The sequence below is a fragment of the Cryptomeria japonica genome, chromosome 4 (assembly GCF_030272615.1).
Source record: "Cryptomeria japonica chromosome 4, Sugi_1.0, whole genome shotgun sequence".
NCBI lineage: Eukaryota > Viridiplantae > Streptophyta > Pinopsida > Cupressales > Cupressaceae > Cryptomeria > Cryptomeria japonica.
Window position 1 is genome coordinate 673,300,458 of NC_081408.1, and position 19,603 is coordinate 673,320,060.

General features: G+C 33.6%; 1 protein-coding gene across 1 annotated transcript in view; it reads right to left on the reverse strand.

The window, feature by feature from the left end:
- Positions 1 to 10,847: 10,847 nt before the first annotated feature.
- LOC131046850 (cycloartenol-C-24-methyltransferase) overlaps positions 10,848 to 19,603 on the reverse strand; it is a 34,490-nt gene continuing 25,734 nt past the window's right edge. Inside the window, exon 14 of the mRNA XM_057980638.2 lies at positions 10,848 to 11,221. Coding sequence (XP_057836621.1) covers positions 11,161 to 11,221 — 61 coding nt within the window. The 3' untranslated portion in view covers positions 10,848 to 11,160. The remainder of the gene's footprint in view (positions 11,222 to 19,603) is intronic.

Sequence of the window (19,603 nt, forward strand, 5' to 3'; positions counted from 1 at the left end):
CTACTTAACAATCCTACAATGAAATGTGACTCAAAGAGAAGCCTACTACTTTCAATAACTTGAGAAAAATTCTTTCTTTAAAATAATCAACCCCCTCTTTTCAAAAACTTGCATACATTATATAGAAAAGATCCTTCAATTCCACTATCAAGAGAATTAATTGAAAGAAATGATTCTTTTCCAATATTGGATCCATGCAAAATTGATTAATATCTTAGTGGGGGGAGTTACATGCAAGGAAATTAAGGAATGAAGATTCCTCTAGAAGCTTCTAATTTCTCCTACAACATGTGCTAAATAACATATTGAGAAAATAAATAATTTTTAAATTAATTTATTGCAAAAGTGATTGTTGTCATAGTGGGGGTTACCTTTGACTCCCATGTCATAGAATAATTTATAACTCCCATATCATATATTTGCTAAATATAATATTTATTCCTTGATATTTTGAATCTGAAAATTGTTTTTCTAGAATCTTCTTATTTCTCCTACACCATGTGCTCAATTAGAATATTGAGGAAATAAATAATTTCCAAGTAAATTATGACCTCACAAGTTTGTCACCACTATTTAATTCTTCTTTTTATTTAAAAACTTCAACCTCATTTCAATTTATCTTTTCTTTCTAACATTACTCATAAAATTAATATTATAATAATAATAATAATAATAGCAAGTCATATCAAGTTCCAAAAAGAGGCTTATGACATTGAAGGGAAACATTTGTGGTTTGCTATTGTCATATGATTGTGCTTAGCTCTACGGTTTACTTTTATATAGCAACTGAACTTGTTTCGTGCTAGAAATTCTTCATCATATGGCTCTTTTGTGTGTTGTTGAGTACTGAAGATGCATTTTGGGCCAATATTACAGTGCTTTCATGAGTCTAGAGGGGTTTTTTATTATACAACTCAACTTGTATGGTACTGGAAACCCATATCTTATGATTATGTTATGTGTTGTCGATTTGTGAGGATGCATTAGCAGCTTGTATTCTAGTGCTTTAACTTGTTTTGAGGGATTTTCTGGTTCTCTGCTAATTTGAATGAATGGTTCTAGGTAGCTGCCAAACTTGAAGCAATATGTATCCCTTGTTCTAACTTCTAATATATGGATAGTCGTGATGTCACATCCAATGATGGCAATGCCTTAATTGATGCTTTGAAATATGACCATTGGTTTTTGACATTGCCTGATCCAAAATGAATAACAATCAATACTAATAAAAGAAAGTCCTCATTATCTTTCCCACTGGGATTCTTTGTTTCATTAAACTCAATGATTTAGCAGTTTGTAATTGACCTTGAATATGTATTGCATTATTTTTAATTGCATAAGCATGATCTTCTGTTACTGCATTCAGTTATTTAGACATGTATTTGTGTAAATTTTGAACTTTTCCAGAATTTATATACTATTAAAGTTTTTTAGTCTATGAGAATATCTTTTTTAAAACTAATTAATTTTTTTCTTCTATTAAATCCTCAAACTAATTCATATCATTATAATAAATGGCAACAACTTGAGTTAATGTGTGTCTTGTTATTGTAGGAAGCATATATAGAAAATAATTCTTAAATAAAGTAATAATATTGTAATAGTAACAAATAAGCATTTTTCACAAATCGAACCTTGTTGCAAACCATTTTCATTTCTTCTTATATTAGATTTGCACTCAAAAACATTGTCTCCAAATTTGTTGCATGCATATAACAATATCCCTTGACCATTTCTACCATAGTTTGTATTCACATATTCATTCCATACCATCCTACTTTTGCACTCATTTGCTTTATGTCCATTTCTACCATAGACTGGGATCTGATCTGACTTCTACATTCACTAGCTCTATGTTCAGATTTACTGCATAAAAAACAATTACCATTAAAGGATGAAGAATACTTGGTTTGAAGAGGAGTGATTCAATTAATCTTCTTGTTTCGGATCGGAGCGAACCCTTGTAGATCTTTGTTAGAATCCTTCAATTCATCTTTGACATCTTCCTTTCCTTTATCTCCTTTACTAAAACTCTTGGAACTTTCACCAGTTTCAAATCTATGTCCACCTTTATCTTTGTTATGCTTTTGAGCACTGAGCATCACATCAAACACTTCCTTGTCACCTTTAAGCTTCAAACCTTTGTCAATTTGTTTTTTTGCCTCTTTTGGCTCTTTCATCAACATATTCACTTCTTCCTAAAGTTTGATACATTCTCAAAATTTGTCATGTAGCTTTGTTTCAAGATCATCAATAGCCTTTCTTCTTTCATCAAGTAGCTTTCTCAAATAGGTGATCTTCTCTTATGCTTTCTTGCACTTGTTTTTGCTTTCCTCCAAATTTTCTAGAGCATGCCTTAATTCTCCATCCATGTCTACCATAGCATCAATGTTAATCCATTCATTTTGTTCCATACAGTCCAAATTAGAATCAAACATAGTGTTCGGAAATTCGGATCTAGCTCAGCTATTAGGTTGTTACTTCAAAAACTTTGCTCTGATACCAATTGTTGAACACCACCGAATGCTGGGAGGGGGGTTGAATCAACATAAACTAAAACTTATTTAGCTAAAATCCTTTATTGAACATTCATTCCATCCAACATATGCATGAAAGTAAATAACTAAAACCACAAAAACAACCACACAAGGACACCAAAAAATTTATGTAGAAACCCAAACTAGGAAAAACCACGATGAGATCCATCTCACTATATGATAAACTGATTACAATGTTTAGGCGAGAGGCTAAGGAGCTCATTACTCTTGTGATGACTTGCAAAGCTAAGGCACACAATCTTAGGGCAAGATACAAAAAGGGACTTGCAAACATTGAAGATCACTTCTTCAAGGCAAGATACAATACATTTGATTAAGATACATCAGTAGAGTTGAATTGTAAGGAACTACATCCACTGAAATATTGATCATAGTTCACAATTCAAAACATATCATAAACTATCTTCATTATTGCTATGTAACACTTCTAGACCACTATATTGTTTCGCATATACTTCACACAACACACACACACCTTATATATCTCTCTCCACAAAGATTTCACCCTTTATATACCAACCACAACCTCAAGGACACCAATTAGGTTGACCTAATTAATTGTAATGTGTAAATACAAGATAGTCGGCCAAAAAAAAACTCCAATCCAAATTCGGATTGCAAAATGAAACATGTGAGGCTTCACACCAAGTCAACACACCTTTTGTTCCATCATAAATAATCACCATTGATCCACATGCAATCACACAGACCAAAATATTATAAGTTAGGTTCAAAAGATAAAATTCTCAAAGCACATTGTCACAACTTTACACAATCTTCAATGCGGACCACAAAGACTGCTTGCAATGCCTTAGATAGCATCAACAAACACCAAAAACATTGAATAACAGAACCACATCACCAAAGTACTAGCAGGTATGGGAATGCAATGTATTCTTGTACACTGACACCAAAACAATCTCACTTGACTAAACACCAACTGTGGATCCAAGAAACCAACACTAAAGCTCCAGAAACATCAAGATACAACTTTATAAGTCTTCTGGAACAATCACAAATGTATTCCATACATATGCATGATCACGTTGCTACTTCACTGTAATTGCATTATATAAAATCACATCTCAACCAAAGACTATAACTAAGTAGCTCATCTGGATCAACAATTTTGACATCAACGACAATAAGAACTCATATTTGCAACATCAAGAAGCACATAAATCAAGTACAAACATTATGAGGTTTCTATCTCCAATCCTATCCTTTACTTGTGCAAGATGCTTGGAGATAGAAACCTCATAATGCTAATGCCTTCCTCCAATACCTCTAACCTTTACAACATTTGGATTCATGTGACCAAGCTTGCCCCAAAAAGTACAAGGATCATTATCTTCTTTGTCTTGGAGGAAGACTTGCCTAACTTAGAAGAATGGGATGAATTTGTGGACTTCTCGGTGTTTTTTCTTCAATTTGGAGAGAGCCTCACCATGTAAAGTAGATTTTTTTCTTAGACTTATGCCTATTCCTAGTTGTTTCCTTGAATGATTGTTCAACCAACAACTTAGCTCTTAGAACTCGAAAGTGCATCCAATTAAATAAGCTTGGCATGATCCCTAACAAAATGCTCACACAAAAACCCAAAAGTGGACATATTAAAATTAATTCCTAAAACATCCATGGTGGATAAGGCAAATCAAAACACCTAAAATGTGGCCTTCAACTTAAAAAACAAGAATATACATCTTTAATCTACTTTATATTTTCCATGACCTTTTAACTAATGAAAATAACAACTTGAACATAACAAGGAAGTTCTTAATGGAGAGAAAATCATTTGAAGGGAGTGAAGTTGAATCTACTTTTAATTGCAATGCATCAAACTCATTTATTATGCCAAATAAATCATCAAATGATTCTCATTATTTCTTTGGTATAACATGCTCTACAATATGAAGTAACAAATTATCTGATACATGCAATCTAATTAACTTTGTGGCTTCATCTAGCTTATTTCTTACTCAAATATTTGAAACTCCTTAGTGAATCCTAGAGGCTTTTCAAACAAGATTTTCTATAATCATTTAGATTGTACTAGTTATATAATTTTAGTTTTCATGTGTTATATTTGTGTGAAGCGAAGAACTCAATTACCCCATGTTTTGTCATTATAGTAATCAAATAGCAAAAGAGATAAAAAATGATAAAAGACATGTAATTTATGTCTTACATCACCAAAAGTATTAATTTTGGAAGTGCAACCCTCTTCACAAATAATATTGGAAACTTAAGTGCAATTTTCATAATGAACAAGCCTAAATTGTTCATTTATAACATGGTGACTTTATAATTAAAAAGAATGTTTTCTGAAAATAATTAAAGGTTACAAATAGATTTCTTATGATTTTCTAATAAATTTCAATAAAATTTATTAGAATTTGATCATGTGAACAAAAGCTAGGCCTATTGCAAAAAGGAGGTAAGAAATATTTGCAGTAGAAGTTATTGTAACTTGGAGCAAAATCTAGGAAAATGACTTTGACCATTGCATACTGCTCAAAAAGAGATTTGTGTTGCCTACAAGAATTCAAAAGAAGACCTCTACAAGTAAATGGTGCACTTGTTTAAAAAAGTAACCTCCTTGGTTTAAATGCCCTTTATAGCCTATAGAGGTGGTGCCTCCCAAAAAGTGGCGCATTGGTGGCAAATCTAGGTGGTATGTTAGTTGAGCTACTCTTGTGGTGGTAGAGTGGAGTATTGTAGATAGATGTGGTAGAATTCAGCGGCATCATAAAAGTAGAGGGTGTAATGTTTATGTAATCACTAAGCGTTAAGCAATCAACATAAGCACTAAGTGCTTAAGATAAACATCAAGCGCTTCATAATAAATGTCATAACTTTCTAACATGGCTAATATGTAAATTAAAACTTTATTTTTGTATAAAAATATACTTTTATATAATAGTACATTATGGATGGTGCAATACAAATTATGCCATGGATCTAATGGAGAAGAATTTGATGTTGTGTAGATAGTGCAATCATACAATTGAGGTAGGGGGAAAAATATGTCTTCAAAGGTTGTAGGAAAACCTTATCAATTGTACAGTTTTTGATTAAGGGAAAAACAGGTTTTGAAGGGAACCTCGAAACCCTTTACAAAGGAGATTCTAACAGAATTAGAATCAACAAAACTCAAAAGAGAAGTTGTCTTAAAGATGAAGCATTAGAAAAATAGACAACCAAAACACAAGAGGCTCCCAAAGCCAGAAACAAGAACCAACAGCCAGCCAAAAGCCAACCCATCAAGAATTACCTTTAACTTTGCTCTTGTGGGAACGAAGAGTCATATCAAAAAAGGGCGAAGAACGCTTAGCTTTCTTTCCTTGAACAATGACCCAACCCTCTTCCACTTGTGCGGCCTTACTATGCCAATCAACAAAACCACCCCCCACTTGAGAGGAAAAACCTGCAGGAGAAACACCCACCAACACATTGACAGACTCTCCCAACAGACGAGCCAATATCACCCAAGACATTGACGCATGGGGCCCATTCCCCTAATCAATAGGGGACTCAAACAAAGTCTCTATCTGAAGCTCACAAAGCCCATTAGCACTAGCAGGCCTAGCATAAAGCTCCTGCACAACCGGAGAATCACGTTGGGAATCCAATGCAGCATCGTGAGAAACCAAATGAAGCTCAAATATTTTATGAATAGTGTAGTGTTGAACTGACGCCCCTTTCCACCACGACGCCGCCAAAGATTTCTTCTTAGAACCATAATGAGAAGTCGCATGACTAGTTTTGAAGCATCAGGGGATCCCCTCATAGTCTAAGGGTTGAACCCAGCAACCCTTAGAAGTATTGAACGAAATCTCAACAGGCAACCCTTTAGAAGTATCTATCTCAACAAAGATATGGGCAAAAGTGCAATGATAGATCTCATTAGAATCCTTATCAACCATCAAAAAATCCCCAAGCGCATCATCCACCTCCTCAAACAGAGGATCCACCCAAAACTGAAGGGGGAGATTAGGGAGCCACACCCAGATTGGAATCTTATTAAACGTTTCCAAAGATGGATTGAAATTAGCATGCCACGGTTTAATCATCAATACAAATTTATCTTCCCAGCTAAAAAAATTATCACATAAAATTGTTCTTCTATCCTCTACATTCTCAAACTTAGCTATAAAAAATCCTTTACCCATAGGGTAAATATGTACCTTATCAAAAATGAGCGGCCCCCATTGCTAAGAAATCCAAGCATGCAGATTAGGCAGACTGGGCCAAAAACCCTTGAACCTACAGATCACTCCACGAAAAGACGGGATAGAATCATTCAAATCTCTCTCTCTCAGACTCCTCAGAAACTTAATCGACATGGAGCACGAGACCACGACAAACCTCTCCCTAGACCGTCTTTGCACCTTATGACCAGGGGCGACAATAGAAGGGTCGAAAAAACAAACAGTTGTATTTTCCCCTCCCTTGCAAGCCTCCAAGAAATTATGTGAACCATACTCGGCTTTACTCCCCTTAGTAGCCACAACAAACACAGTACAATTTTCACCACCCACTGCAGGCACAAAAGGGGTCGCTCCATCGCGCGAGATTCCAGTGGCAGTCGGCCCAACAGCAGTTGCACCATCCAAAGAAACCCTATCGGCAGCGGAAGCATCATGAGCAGGAAGCATCGTGAAAAAAGAATTATTGATCTTGGAATTCATCAATTGTACAATTGATCCATATATATTTGGACCTTTTGGACTCAACAATGAGAACAAATTTGAATTAGGCTACACCACATAAAGTTTTTTGTTGAGATGTCCAAAAAAATGGAGGACACTTCCATATTCAAAGCTTTGTTACCATTTTAGGTTGTCAAAAATACTTATGAGAAAGAATCATCTATAACACCAAAGCAATAAAAATTATATATTGCTAATACTAGTTAAATACTATCTAGTGAAATATAATGAAATGTGCATAAAGGACCCTTGTATATAAAGACAAGGGTGGGACATACAACAATATGAAACTATGACAAGTGCCATGACCTTAAACATGCATGCAACCCTAAAAAGAACACGTATAAAAAATGGGGCTACAACACATGTAAATGATGGATTGCACATTCAAAGTCAATATATCAATGAACAAAACAATCCTCCAAAATCTGTAACACATAAAATATTGAATTTAATATGAATATAGATTGATCATGTTATAGCTTTTTCTTGTCAATTTGAGCTTTTTATAGTCTCTTGTAAGAGATCTTGATCATGTTGTGTCTTTCTATTATAACCCCCACATATAAATTACATTGGGGCAAGCTCAAAGTTAGCAAAATTGTTTGCATCTTTTAGGTGTCACAATTATGAAATTGTAATTTACCTAAACAAAATGCTCACAATGTGTGTTTAAATATTACATTGTTTGAAACAAATTGTGTTACATTTGTTGGACATGTACTCAAGACAAGGTGAGGGTTAGTAAAATAATTTTAAGTACATGTATTTTGGGTTGTCACTATTATGAAACAAATTGTGTTGGACAAAAACTATTTGAAATAAATCCTCTCATATATGTAGGTGCACAAGATTGTCTAAGGTATGCCTACTTCTAGAGTTAAAGGACTTGATTGATTTACAAGAGAAACCAACAATAGAGATGTCCCCAAAACTTGAGTAAGCACTTTTAAAATGATTGATGTTATAGTTGTATTCTACACACACCACCTTTATTGAAGGCATTTCTATACATTTCATTGTATTGTGTTTGTAATATTTTTCACCAAAGAGATTCAATGTAAAGTTGTGTAACTTAAAGATATGACAAGTATTGCACACATATGTTACACTATTGCAATAAGTTGTAGTGGGAAAATTAATGTAAATTGGACATGGTAACCACTATAGTTAGTTGCAAAACATATCTCTAATCTCTAACATCTATAGTTGAGACAACTTGCTCTATTCAATGGAGGGAGATGCAAGCATAAAGCAAACAAGAAAACACATCAGGAGACAATTGTAAATCAACAGCATTAGAAGAAAAGACTATAGTAATTGATCACATTGGGAAGGCAAGAGATTGGAACAACATACTATATATTAGGCACATAAGTTCACTCTTTCATTACCTACACTTCAATAGAGTAAGAAGGTAAAGTGAAAGCTTAATACATGATTTCACGAATGTCTTGAACCTTGGTGAACTTGCAAACATTAGACATATACTAACTTCCAAGAGGTAGAGGGAGCAATCCATAAAGATCTAGGTAACAATACCAAGGACTTCAATCAACCCATAAAATACTTTTGTATATGGAAATACTACAAAACATAGGAGAATAAATGTCATATTTGTCATGGCAATTTTATTGTCATCATATCTCAAGTATCATTCTCACACGTCGCATTGATTTCTTTCATGACACAAGGTCTAGTGTGTCTTGATTGTCACAATTGTATTGCCTCGCAATTGTGATGACTTTGTCTATTTCAATCCAAGGTATGAATAACGAACCCGTGTCTTCAATAAGATCATTAATCAAGGGTTTCAATTAGAATATAAAACATAAAACTAAGTCTATTCCATTTCAATCCAAGGTATGATCAAAATAAGATCATTAATCAAGGGTCTCAATTAGGATATAAAACATAAAACAAAGTCTACTACCAAACTAAAGAAGTTTGTAGTTGTGCATCTATCATGGTAGTTTCACATGTGCCATTATTTGATCTAATATTTGTCACAATCTTTTTTTTTTCAAATGTACAAGTCATGGCATAAAGAATAACTTTTCATATTTAACAATACTTAGGAGCACTTCAATGCGTTGAAAGCACACTCATGTTCATATATTTTAAGGTTGTAAACCCAATTATGACACAAGTTTGAGTGAAGATTGAACATTTCTGGTTGGTTGTAGGAATAGTATAGAGTTTATAGCATGAGAATTTTGTAATATGCTTTGCTTGAGGGAGATAAAAAGTTGAAGTTGGGCACTTCCAACTAGTTTTTCCTATACCAAGGTTTCCAGGTTGAAAGTCTTGTGTGTGTTTTTATATAGCTGTTTTATTTTCTTTCCATTTTCTATTATGTGCAACTAATCTACATCCCATTTTGACGACATGAGAGAATTCATTTTAGCATTAATTTGTACTCTAAGCACTGCCATTTTAAGTTAATTAAACTCCTATAAGCGTAGGTGAATTAAGATCTACCATTTTCTCGAAGTAGAAATGCCACAAATATTACAGATCAGCAATAGTACGCAAAACAAATCCAAAAATGAAAAATATTTAAGTTGTATTGTTAGTATGTGCATACACAAAATACTCATTCGTGAGAAACATAAATACTCTAAAGTTAATATCTGGGTACATAGCCCTAAACTGAAAGAATTTTAAGTTACTGGATTGAATCAAAAGACATGACACAAACAGAAACCATAAAGTACCCAGGCATTCATATGGCTATCATAAATGCTTTTATTGGTATGAAAAAGTGGTATACGTTTAAACAGATAAGATTCAAAGCTTTCTATGAGAACTAACACCTCTAAAATAAATGTTACTATAAATATTCAAACAATTATAGTCAAAGATCAACAAAACAGGAATACCCTTCAATAATGGTTTTGAAAAGCACATTTATTTCTTGATCGAACACTCTACAAGTTTGAAGCTGTGTGGATACAGTATATGGCTTGTTCTATGCAAGATTTTTCTGAAGCACAAGTTTATGCCATATGGCTAGTTTTATATGCTACTATCATCATACTAAAAAACAAAAAATCTATGCTAATTATGACATTTACATGCTAATATATCGCTAATTATAACACCAGCTAGCATGATCATTAGTCACACCATTAGTAATTACATTTAAGTTTTCAGTCTCCATGCATTTTTTATGAATAAGACATGCTTTTTGAACATTTTTCTATTTCGAATTGCAAAATTAAGATTTCATAAGTTGATTTTAGCAAATGTGATAAAAGTTCAAGCAGTTCAAGTAATGAAAATCACAGTCTTTGTTTAGTGGGGAAGATGTTTTTGATATTTATCTAAAACAAAAATGACTTATTAAAACCTTATTAAAATCTCATGATGAACGAGAACAGAAAATGATAAGAAGTTTTTAGAAAATGCAGCTTATGTAGCAAATCTGTTAATCTAGCAATGAAGAGGAACTTTCAAATTTTACACGGACAGACTTGCGGAGAAAAGTCCTCTAGCCTTTGACAAAGAATACTTTTTGTGCAAATAAATACTTTATTCCAATGCTACTCAAGGAAACTGATTTTAGAAAGTTAAATTATCATTCAGCCAAAAAAACGCATGCATTCATATATCAGTGAAGATTGTTTCTCTTGCTACTATTTTGAGGTAGAGACAATGATGGCAAGGTCCATCGCGACCTTGAGAAATGTGATTCACAACATAGTTTCAATCTTCTTTCTCTAATTGCCTTCAAATTTCTTAATAAAAATGCTTATAGTGTGATGTTTATGATTGTATGCTCATTGCTCTCCAAACAAATAACTTTACAAAGTATTTAGAAAGAGAAATATGCTCAAGTAAATGTGAAGATCTTCTGTAGAAAGAAACCATGGTGGTGGTTTTCAACACTAGTTCTCACTTAAGGGTTTCCGGGCTAAGAAGAAATACATAGGTGTGAAAATCTCTTTCCTGCATCAAGAAAGAACTCATAATCAGGCTATAAAACTGCAACAAGCTTCTTGTACATGAAAAAAATAAAATGAATAAAATGTTGTACAATAGTTCTATCTGCAATACAATGCCTAAAAAAATTCATTCTAAAACAGAATACCTAGCATCGGTTGCTACTCTTAGCAATCATCTAAAAAGGAAATAAAAATGAAGACAACAAACAAATAGAGCTAGGATTAAGCAGCCATTCTAATTCTGCCTCTTTCATGAAATTTAAGATAGCATTTTCTACTATAACTTGACAGCAAACTGCCAAGAGCACATGTTTCTAATCTGTAATCTTAGACGAGACACACTGTGGTGACCAAGTTCAACTATGTTTTATATGTTTAAAAAAGAATATCCTTTATTTTTCCAATGAAAATATTTTTCTCCCACAGTTTAAAGTATGCACAAGAGGCTTGATGAAGATTACAAGAATTTTTTATACCACAATTTTTATTTTTTTTATTTTGTAACTGTTTGTGTTTAAATTTGTCATACAAAATAGATGCACCCAAAACCTAATGCCTATGAGTTAATCACAAACCCAGGAAAACGAATAAAGGTATTCAAGAGTCTAGAAGAGTAGACTCAGGAACATCTGTGGTGGTAGATTATCCAAAAGGACATTATCCAGGATTGGATAATCATCAGGATCTCCAAATGTTTCCCAGATGCCTGATCCAGATTGAATGAGGACAAATCATGTCAAGACAGTCAATATCATCTTCAGTATCACTAGAACTAGAGCAGCAAGTTACACTAGATCAGACCTTAATATCCTTGGATGTAGATCGAGCGTGTGCTTTCAACAACATTGTATAGTAAGATTATCTAGCAAGGTCAAAGAATAATGCCATGGAAGGACAAAATCAAATAAATCAGAACATCCCATATGTTCAAAATGTTCCAGCTACTACTCAGCAAAATGTTCCTGTGGTTGCAAATCAGAATATTCCTACTTTTTCAAAAAAGCCAAAAGTTAGTCCAAGAAAGATTTCGCCTCCAATTATTAACCTTAGCTGAATAGCCAAGATTTCAGATGAATGCTAACTATACACAAAGAATACAACCATCAAACCTGTTTAATATTTTTGAGCAAATGAAAAAGGCTGCAAAAAAGTTATTCTAAGAAATATTTTGCCTCCAATTATTAATACCTTAGCTCAATATCCAAGATTTCAGATGAATACTAATTATGCATAAAGAAAACAACCATCAAACCTGTTTAATATTTTAGGTGTGACCATAAGACTCAAGCTGTTGAAAGATTCAAAGACTACTCAAATGGATCAGCCCACTATGTCGTGACCTTAATATTCTATATTTTTAGGTATAATAAGGATAGGCACTTATGGTATGCTTAGTCTTCATATTTCCATTTATTAGTTCTAAATTTCTAATTATTTCCTTAGGCTAGCTTCTTAATTAAGATGAAGGCTTCTGTTCCTACATAGTTTTACTTATAAATAAAGAAGAGTAAGGATCTCCCAAACCATTAGAACTTTGAATATTAAATTCATATTATTATTTTCTGATTATTGGAGGCCTCCCCCCTCAATGTGGTCTAATAGTTTATTGATTTTTGCATTCATTTGCAAGAAACACCTTAACAGGTGGTATCAAAGCTACAATTTAGGACAAGAATTTGTTTTGGCCATAACTTAGAAAACATTACAATTTTGGGCCTGATTTTTTCTTTTGAGGTATATAATCAAGGAAGCTTCAAGTGAAAAATTAGCTTTTTGTGATCATTTTCGTGCAGGTTATTACAATTTTATTTTAATCATTGATTTACTCCTCAACCTACAATTTTTGAAATTGTTTAAATCATTTTTACATTTTTGGAAAGCTATTGAACAATTAGTTAGGGTCAGTCCTTTATAGTTTCTAATTGAACGCAAAATAAATTCTATAAATTAGTTGTCACTGTTTGGTCAAAAGAGGAACATCAGGATTGAGTTATAGCTCTTGTTTTAAATTTTTATGGTTAAAACTCACAATAGATACTGTCCTCCTCTACTTAATAAAGAAATGCAAAATTGAAAAAGAAAAAAAACACATCAAAGCCATGTCATTTTTTGGATTAGTGAACTTTCCTACAAATACTAAGTATAGCAACTCTATATACTTTCCGCCACCTAAAGTAAACAGTAATATTCCACCAAGATGTGAAACAATGGTACATTTTACTTTTTAGCAACGATAATTTGTTTGCCCCATTTGCAATATCTTTAAATGAAGGTTTGTTAGGTTTAGAAAAGAAATATTGTCTGAATTGAAGCCCTAGCTAATCCACTTGGGCAAGTACAACTATAATTGGAAAAATCATGGTATAGGCCAGTCATTTCAAGGTCCAAAGTTGACCCTACCCATAATAGACATTTTTGTATGTTTAACGATATAGATGTGACTTTAATGATAAGACTCATGGCATAATATTTTATAACAAACAATGCTGACAGCCTTTCTACATTTAGAATCTAAACTTTATCAATGGTACCAATGGATGATGAAAGACAAATGATTAGTTGGAGAGAATTTCGATGACTTAACAGTCCACCATGAACAACGGAGAATGGGAAGCTATTTCACCCACTTGAAAAATTTAAAACAAATAGGGTTTGCAACCGAATATAATTTTGAGCATGTGAAATTGGCAATCTGGACTTTAGAATGCGACACCCTAACAAAGGCTACAACTTTACATCAACAGATTTAATGACCAAATTAAACATGATGTTCATTTTTAAGAATCCTATATAGTTTGGAAAGCTATGCCGCAAACATCACATATTTAGCAATACAGCTCCACCAACAAAATTTCCACACAAGGTCAAACCATAGGATGGAAAAGCAAAAATGTGATTACTAAAGACAATAAAAAATGGGGACAACTTCTTTAACCCAAAAAAATTACTAAGTTCTTTCTTTAACAAGAGGCAAACAAAAAAAAGGTCTAATGTTGGCATTGTGATAACAAATGGTCTAGAGGGCATAAAATGTGCTAATAGTGAGGAAGATTAGTGATTTTTAAGAATAAAATTGAAGAAGAGGGAGTAGCTACTAGAAAATGTGGAACTTGAATTCAGAGAAGGAAGAAATTACTACTACCTCCCTACATGCATGAAATGGCATGAGCACACCACAAACACTCAAAGTGATTGATTATATAAAAAAGTAAAAGGTGATAATGTTGGCTGATATTTGCACACTTGCACAACTTTATTGGTAGAAGATAGCCTAATGAGCTCAGTTGTTTTGATATTCCAATCTCTAATGTTCAAAGTCATGATAGTCGTTGGTAAACAACTCTTTGTAATGATAAATGCCATCATATAAAACTCTCAATGGGTGATAATCAGCTAGATTCATAAATGTTCAATGTCCCAATTGGGGGCGAGAGGGCGAGGCAGATGCAACTCAAAGTGTGCAATCACTTAAAGCAATTGGGAACAGTGTCTCAATTTTCAAGACCTATTCATGGATCTCAATCACCACCAAGTCAAATTATCAACTCAAATGGGACACAATCACCAAGTCAAATTATCAACTAACATGGGATGGAGAAGTTACTTACGAAAGCTTCTTATGACATAATTGCACAACTACATTTTTTATAAGCACAAAATGAGAAAGCTAGAGCTTTCAAAGAAATGGACTTGGGAATTGTTTGTCCCAATAAAAGTGCCTATTCATCTCCAATGCATACAATTTACAACAAGGATGAGTCATGCAGAATGTGCCCAAATACAAGAAGCTCAACAAACCAACACTTAAAGATACATTTCGTATTCTTATTATTGATGAGGAACGGTCGGGTCAGCAAGGTTGGCGACGGTAGTATATCAGAATGGTGGAGTTGCAAATGGACTGGAAAAGCAAGGAATGGATCCCATGAATAGCTCGTCCATCAACCTATGAATGGACCGTGAGCAATTTGCTTTGCATCCAAGACAACCTCAATAGCTTCTCCTCAAAAGGATTCTATTATCATGCATATCCTTGTCAAGATTAGTACAAAGATTTATTACTAATGACCTAGTGATATATGTTCTATGTACTGCCATTACACACTTATTAAATCATATTTGATTACTGGCAGTTGCGCTTAAACAATTAATCTGCTTTAGTCAATTTCATAATGAGAAAGTTGGGGGAATGCTCCTTGCAAACATAGTTATTAATATTATTTAAGACCTGCTCCTTGCAAGTTGCAGTGAGTATCTTCTAGATATATATCTGCTTCTAGGATGATATTAATGTTTCCATTAGTTGCTCATCTCTTATGAGAGGCAGAATGATATGAAAATGTTGTTATAGTTTCTGTGAATTTAGTTTTGGCTTCTAGCCTCTCTTGGGAGCTATTGTTTGCTCCAGTGCTTCTAATACTGATAGTATGTTTGACTCTCATTGACCTCTTCTGGTCATCCATGGACATTAATATATATTATATTTAAATGATTTAATTCTTTGTTTATAATCTGTGTGATGATATATGATATGATATATTAACAGCATTCTAATGTAATTAATGACCTGAAGAAGTTTCTTTCTGCCATTCTTGCCTAAGATATTTAGCTGCCACTGCATCCATATCATCCAAGATTTGTTGTGCATCATTGGAGTAAGAGGTTTTCTCATAAAGGAATTACAACTATCATCTTTGAAAGACAGTCTCTTGTAAATTTAGGTCTACTTTGAAATCAGGTAAGAAATTATTATTCATGGCTGCAATCACATCCCTTTAACCTGTATATCTGTGTGTTTGACTAGAATATGAGCCTTGTTGGTGACCAAAACTGTGAGTCCCAAATCTCTTAAGGTAAGACTCTTTCTTGAGTCTTGCTAAGGATGTCAAAATTCAGAGCAAGGACAGTTTTGGACCAATTGTTGAGGCGGTAAGACCTCTTTTGTAATGTCTGTTTTGGGATATTGCCGATTTTTGCCTTAAAACAATAATATTTACTCAAAATGATAATAGCTTTGTCAAAGATTAAGAATTCTGAATTTATAATAATACTTAGATCAATAAATCATAGCATCATTCTCAAAATCAATTATATCACAAATTCTTTGGAAATAATTACAAATCTGCTGAACTAGAGGTTTTTGTCACTAACTCAACAGTGGCAATATCTGCTAAGAGTATTCAAGGGGTTTTTATCCTTAAACACTCTTAGTCTACCTTGTTGGGTTTCCATCCTCCTTGATCAAGATTTGGGTTTTCATCCAAACTTGATAAGACCAATAAGGATTTTTGTCCTTATCCTCTGATGAACTTGGAAGGGTTTTTGTCCTCCCAATTTGCAAGACACTTCCTCAAATTCAAAACGGATTGCTTGATGTATTTGATAGAATATTGCTGATTTCTTGATTTCTCTTTGCTGATTAATATTGCTTGATGGATTGATGAGCAAATGCTTGAATGATGCATTGAATGATTTTATGCTTGAATGAATTGATGTCTTCACCAAAGAAATGATCTCCCCTTTATATCTTGTTCTTGAGGGAGTCACAAACTTTCATGATTTAATTTTAATTTTTTAATTGTTTATTCTTATGAATCGCTGCCCAATGATGATCTTAATCGACCTCTTTTAATAGAATCACTGCCTTCTTATTCCATCCGCCCATCTTATGAATTTTAAAGGCTGTAATCTGGATTTAAAGCTACAATCTCCTTAACTTGACAGAGGCATGACATCATTCACTTCTGGTTCTGTTCGGCCAAGGAGGGTTTACCCTAAGATGCTGTAGTTGAATGTAAAATACAGAATACAAAAAACTTCCCTACCACTAACCATACCAACTGCACAGTGTACCCTTAACTGGTTGTTACAATGTACTTAGGTCTTGGTTTGATTTTGCTAGGTCAAGCACCTTTTCCTAAACAAAGGAAAACGTGCCATGGGAAGTGTCTGTAGATATGGATATTACAACCCCTATTTCTGTAATGCACTAGAATACCAGTTGGGAAATACTTCAAAGAACACAAACTGAAAATAAATGAAATGCTTTATTTGTTTTGGAATGTTGAGGTGATGGAATATGGAACAAACAACAAACTGGTGCTTGTGTCCAATTCAGCACAAAGTTATTGAACTTAATTAAATGATGCAACCGTGGGAACTAGAGTTGAGATCTTAACAAAAGTCCCATAGAAGACTTTACCATTAAGAACATACAAGTAAACTAGGTTCTACACATATATTTAGAAAGACATCTAGAATTGCAAACTGATAAATGAGTAATACTTAGTAATCACTGAATAACATGAACATTTCCTCTATTATTTTAAAAAAGATACTTCACAAAAGAATTGTGAAGATTTGACAATCTTCTAGCTGATTAACTAATCACAAATACATCTAGAAATGAGCATGCTGTGCCTGGAGACACTAAATCACAGTTGAATCTGCACTTTATGTTCATTCTTCAAAGGTTACAAGGAATTTGTTACATCAATATACTATCAAAATACAATACCCAAAACTAAAACTTGAAACCATTGGGGCTTCCTGTGAATATTTACTCTCTTATGTTGGTTATATTTTTGCTCTATCTCTTTTTTTCAATCCCTTTGCAAAGTGAAAGCTTCTTCTTTAAATAGCCCTTTGCACAACTTTGATCAACCCCAAAGAATATCAGATCTTCAATAATTCCATAAGTCTCTGCAAAAAAACCCATGCCCATTGGATGTTTCTTCTCCTTGAATTCCACCTAAAATCATACCCAGACATGCCTGAGGGCTGAGAGTACCAACAAAAGCATGGAGTAAAGTTCCTTCAGGATTTTCTAGTGCCCTCTACCTTAATGACAATTGAAATTGAAGTACATTATATGATAAAAACATTCACAAAAAACTGTTGAATAGGCCTAGAAAATACCTTCTATCATTAACCTAGTTAATGAGAAATATCCCATGGCAGTTGAGGCAAGTGGAACAGTGAAGCAGAGACTTTAATACCCCTCCACACACTTTCTTCCTTTAAAATCAGTCACTTTTCACATTTGCCATTTATGTTGGGCCTTTATGCCATATCTCAAACCTTTTCCTAAATCCATCAACAATTTAATAGAGGTTCAAAACCATCTAGAATTTGTCGACTTCCACTGAGCTTGACCTACCTTAGTCTGTGAGCACTTCCAAGAGCTTTGATAACTACATCAGTTCCTCTAATTAAAGGTTTCAAAACCCAAACAATTTCACTGATAAGCACTACATAAGACTTCATCAACAATCTTCCCCTGGTTCAAAACCAAGGGTTAATGCAATGTGCCAACTAAAAAATATATATTTATTTTCAAATCTAAGTAGTTTCAAACTAGATTTCACCAAACTATTCAAAACAACATCAAACTGGCAAACTACTCGACACCCAAAATGCACAAAATAAATTCAGATTTCTTGCAAACCAAAATATTATGTTCCATTACTGAAAATGCCTTCGAATGGATTGTTTATCTATAACAGTTCCAAACAAACTGATACAACAGTTGATCAAACAATCTCATTAGCAAGCCATTCTTGAAACACTGCCAATGCACTGAAAGCAACCCAAACTTCCACAATTTTTATGAACATAGAAAACTAATCATTACATGAGAATGGGTTGTTATGATAGCAAAAACACCCACAACAACAAAAAGAAATTTCAGCAGATTTCACCCAAAAGTACACTGCCAAATTTCAAAAGTACACTGTCAAATTTCACCCAAACAACAAGAAAATAAAGCTACAACAAAACAAATGATCTCAGGTGCTGGAAACAATAGAAAAAACTTCATCTACAGCAGCAAACACTCCTACAACACTCTTGGAAACAAAAATAGCAACTCACACTTGCACACAAAACTGGCTGAACTGATCAATCTGATGAAGCTCCAATTCACTCCCTGAGTAAGAATGCTCTCCAAAATCAAAGGGGTTTCGTCATCCAATCCTTACAACTCATGGATTTTCATCCACAAGCAGTATTTTCCTATGGATTTCATGCACAAAAGAAGATTGCAGAACAGAAGTTCATACAATACAATTTTGAGAGATAAATTGGCAAAATGATCTTCAAATGTGACTTTGCTTGCAAACAAATAGAGGACTAAATCCAAATGCTCCTCTTGTGCAAAACTAAAAATAATATTATATTCATTTTTTTCCCTTCAAATAAGCTCACCATTTCATCAGTTGCAAGAATCTTTACCAAATTTAAACAATTACTCCCCAAATGCAAGCTGTTGTAAAAACTACCAAAGGATTTACTAATAATAAATTGCCACCTCAAACAGAAGGTTATAAACCTCATAAGAAATCTCATGCCCTTCCTTGGGAAAATATTTCAAAATATTTATATAAAA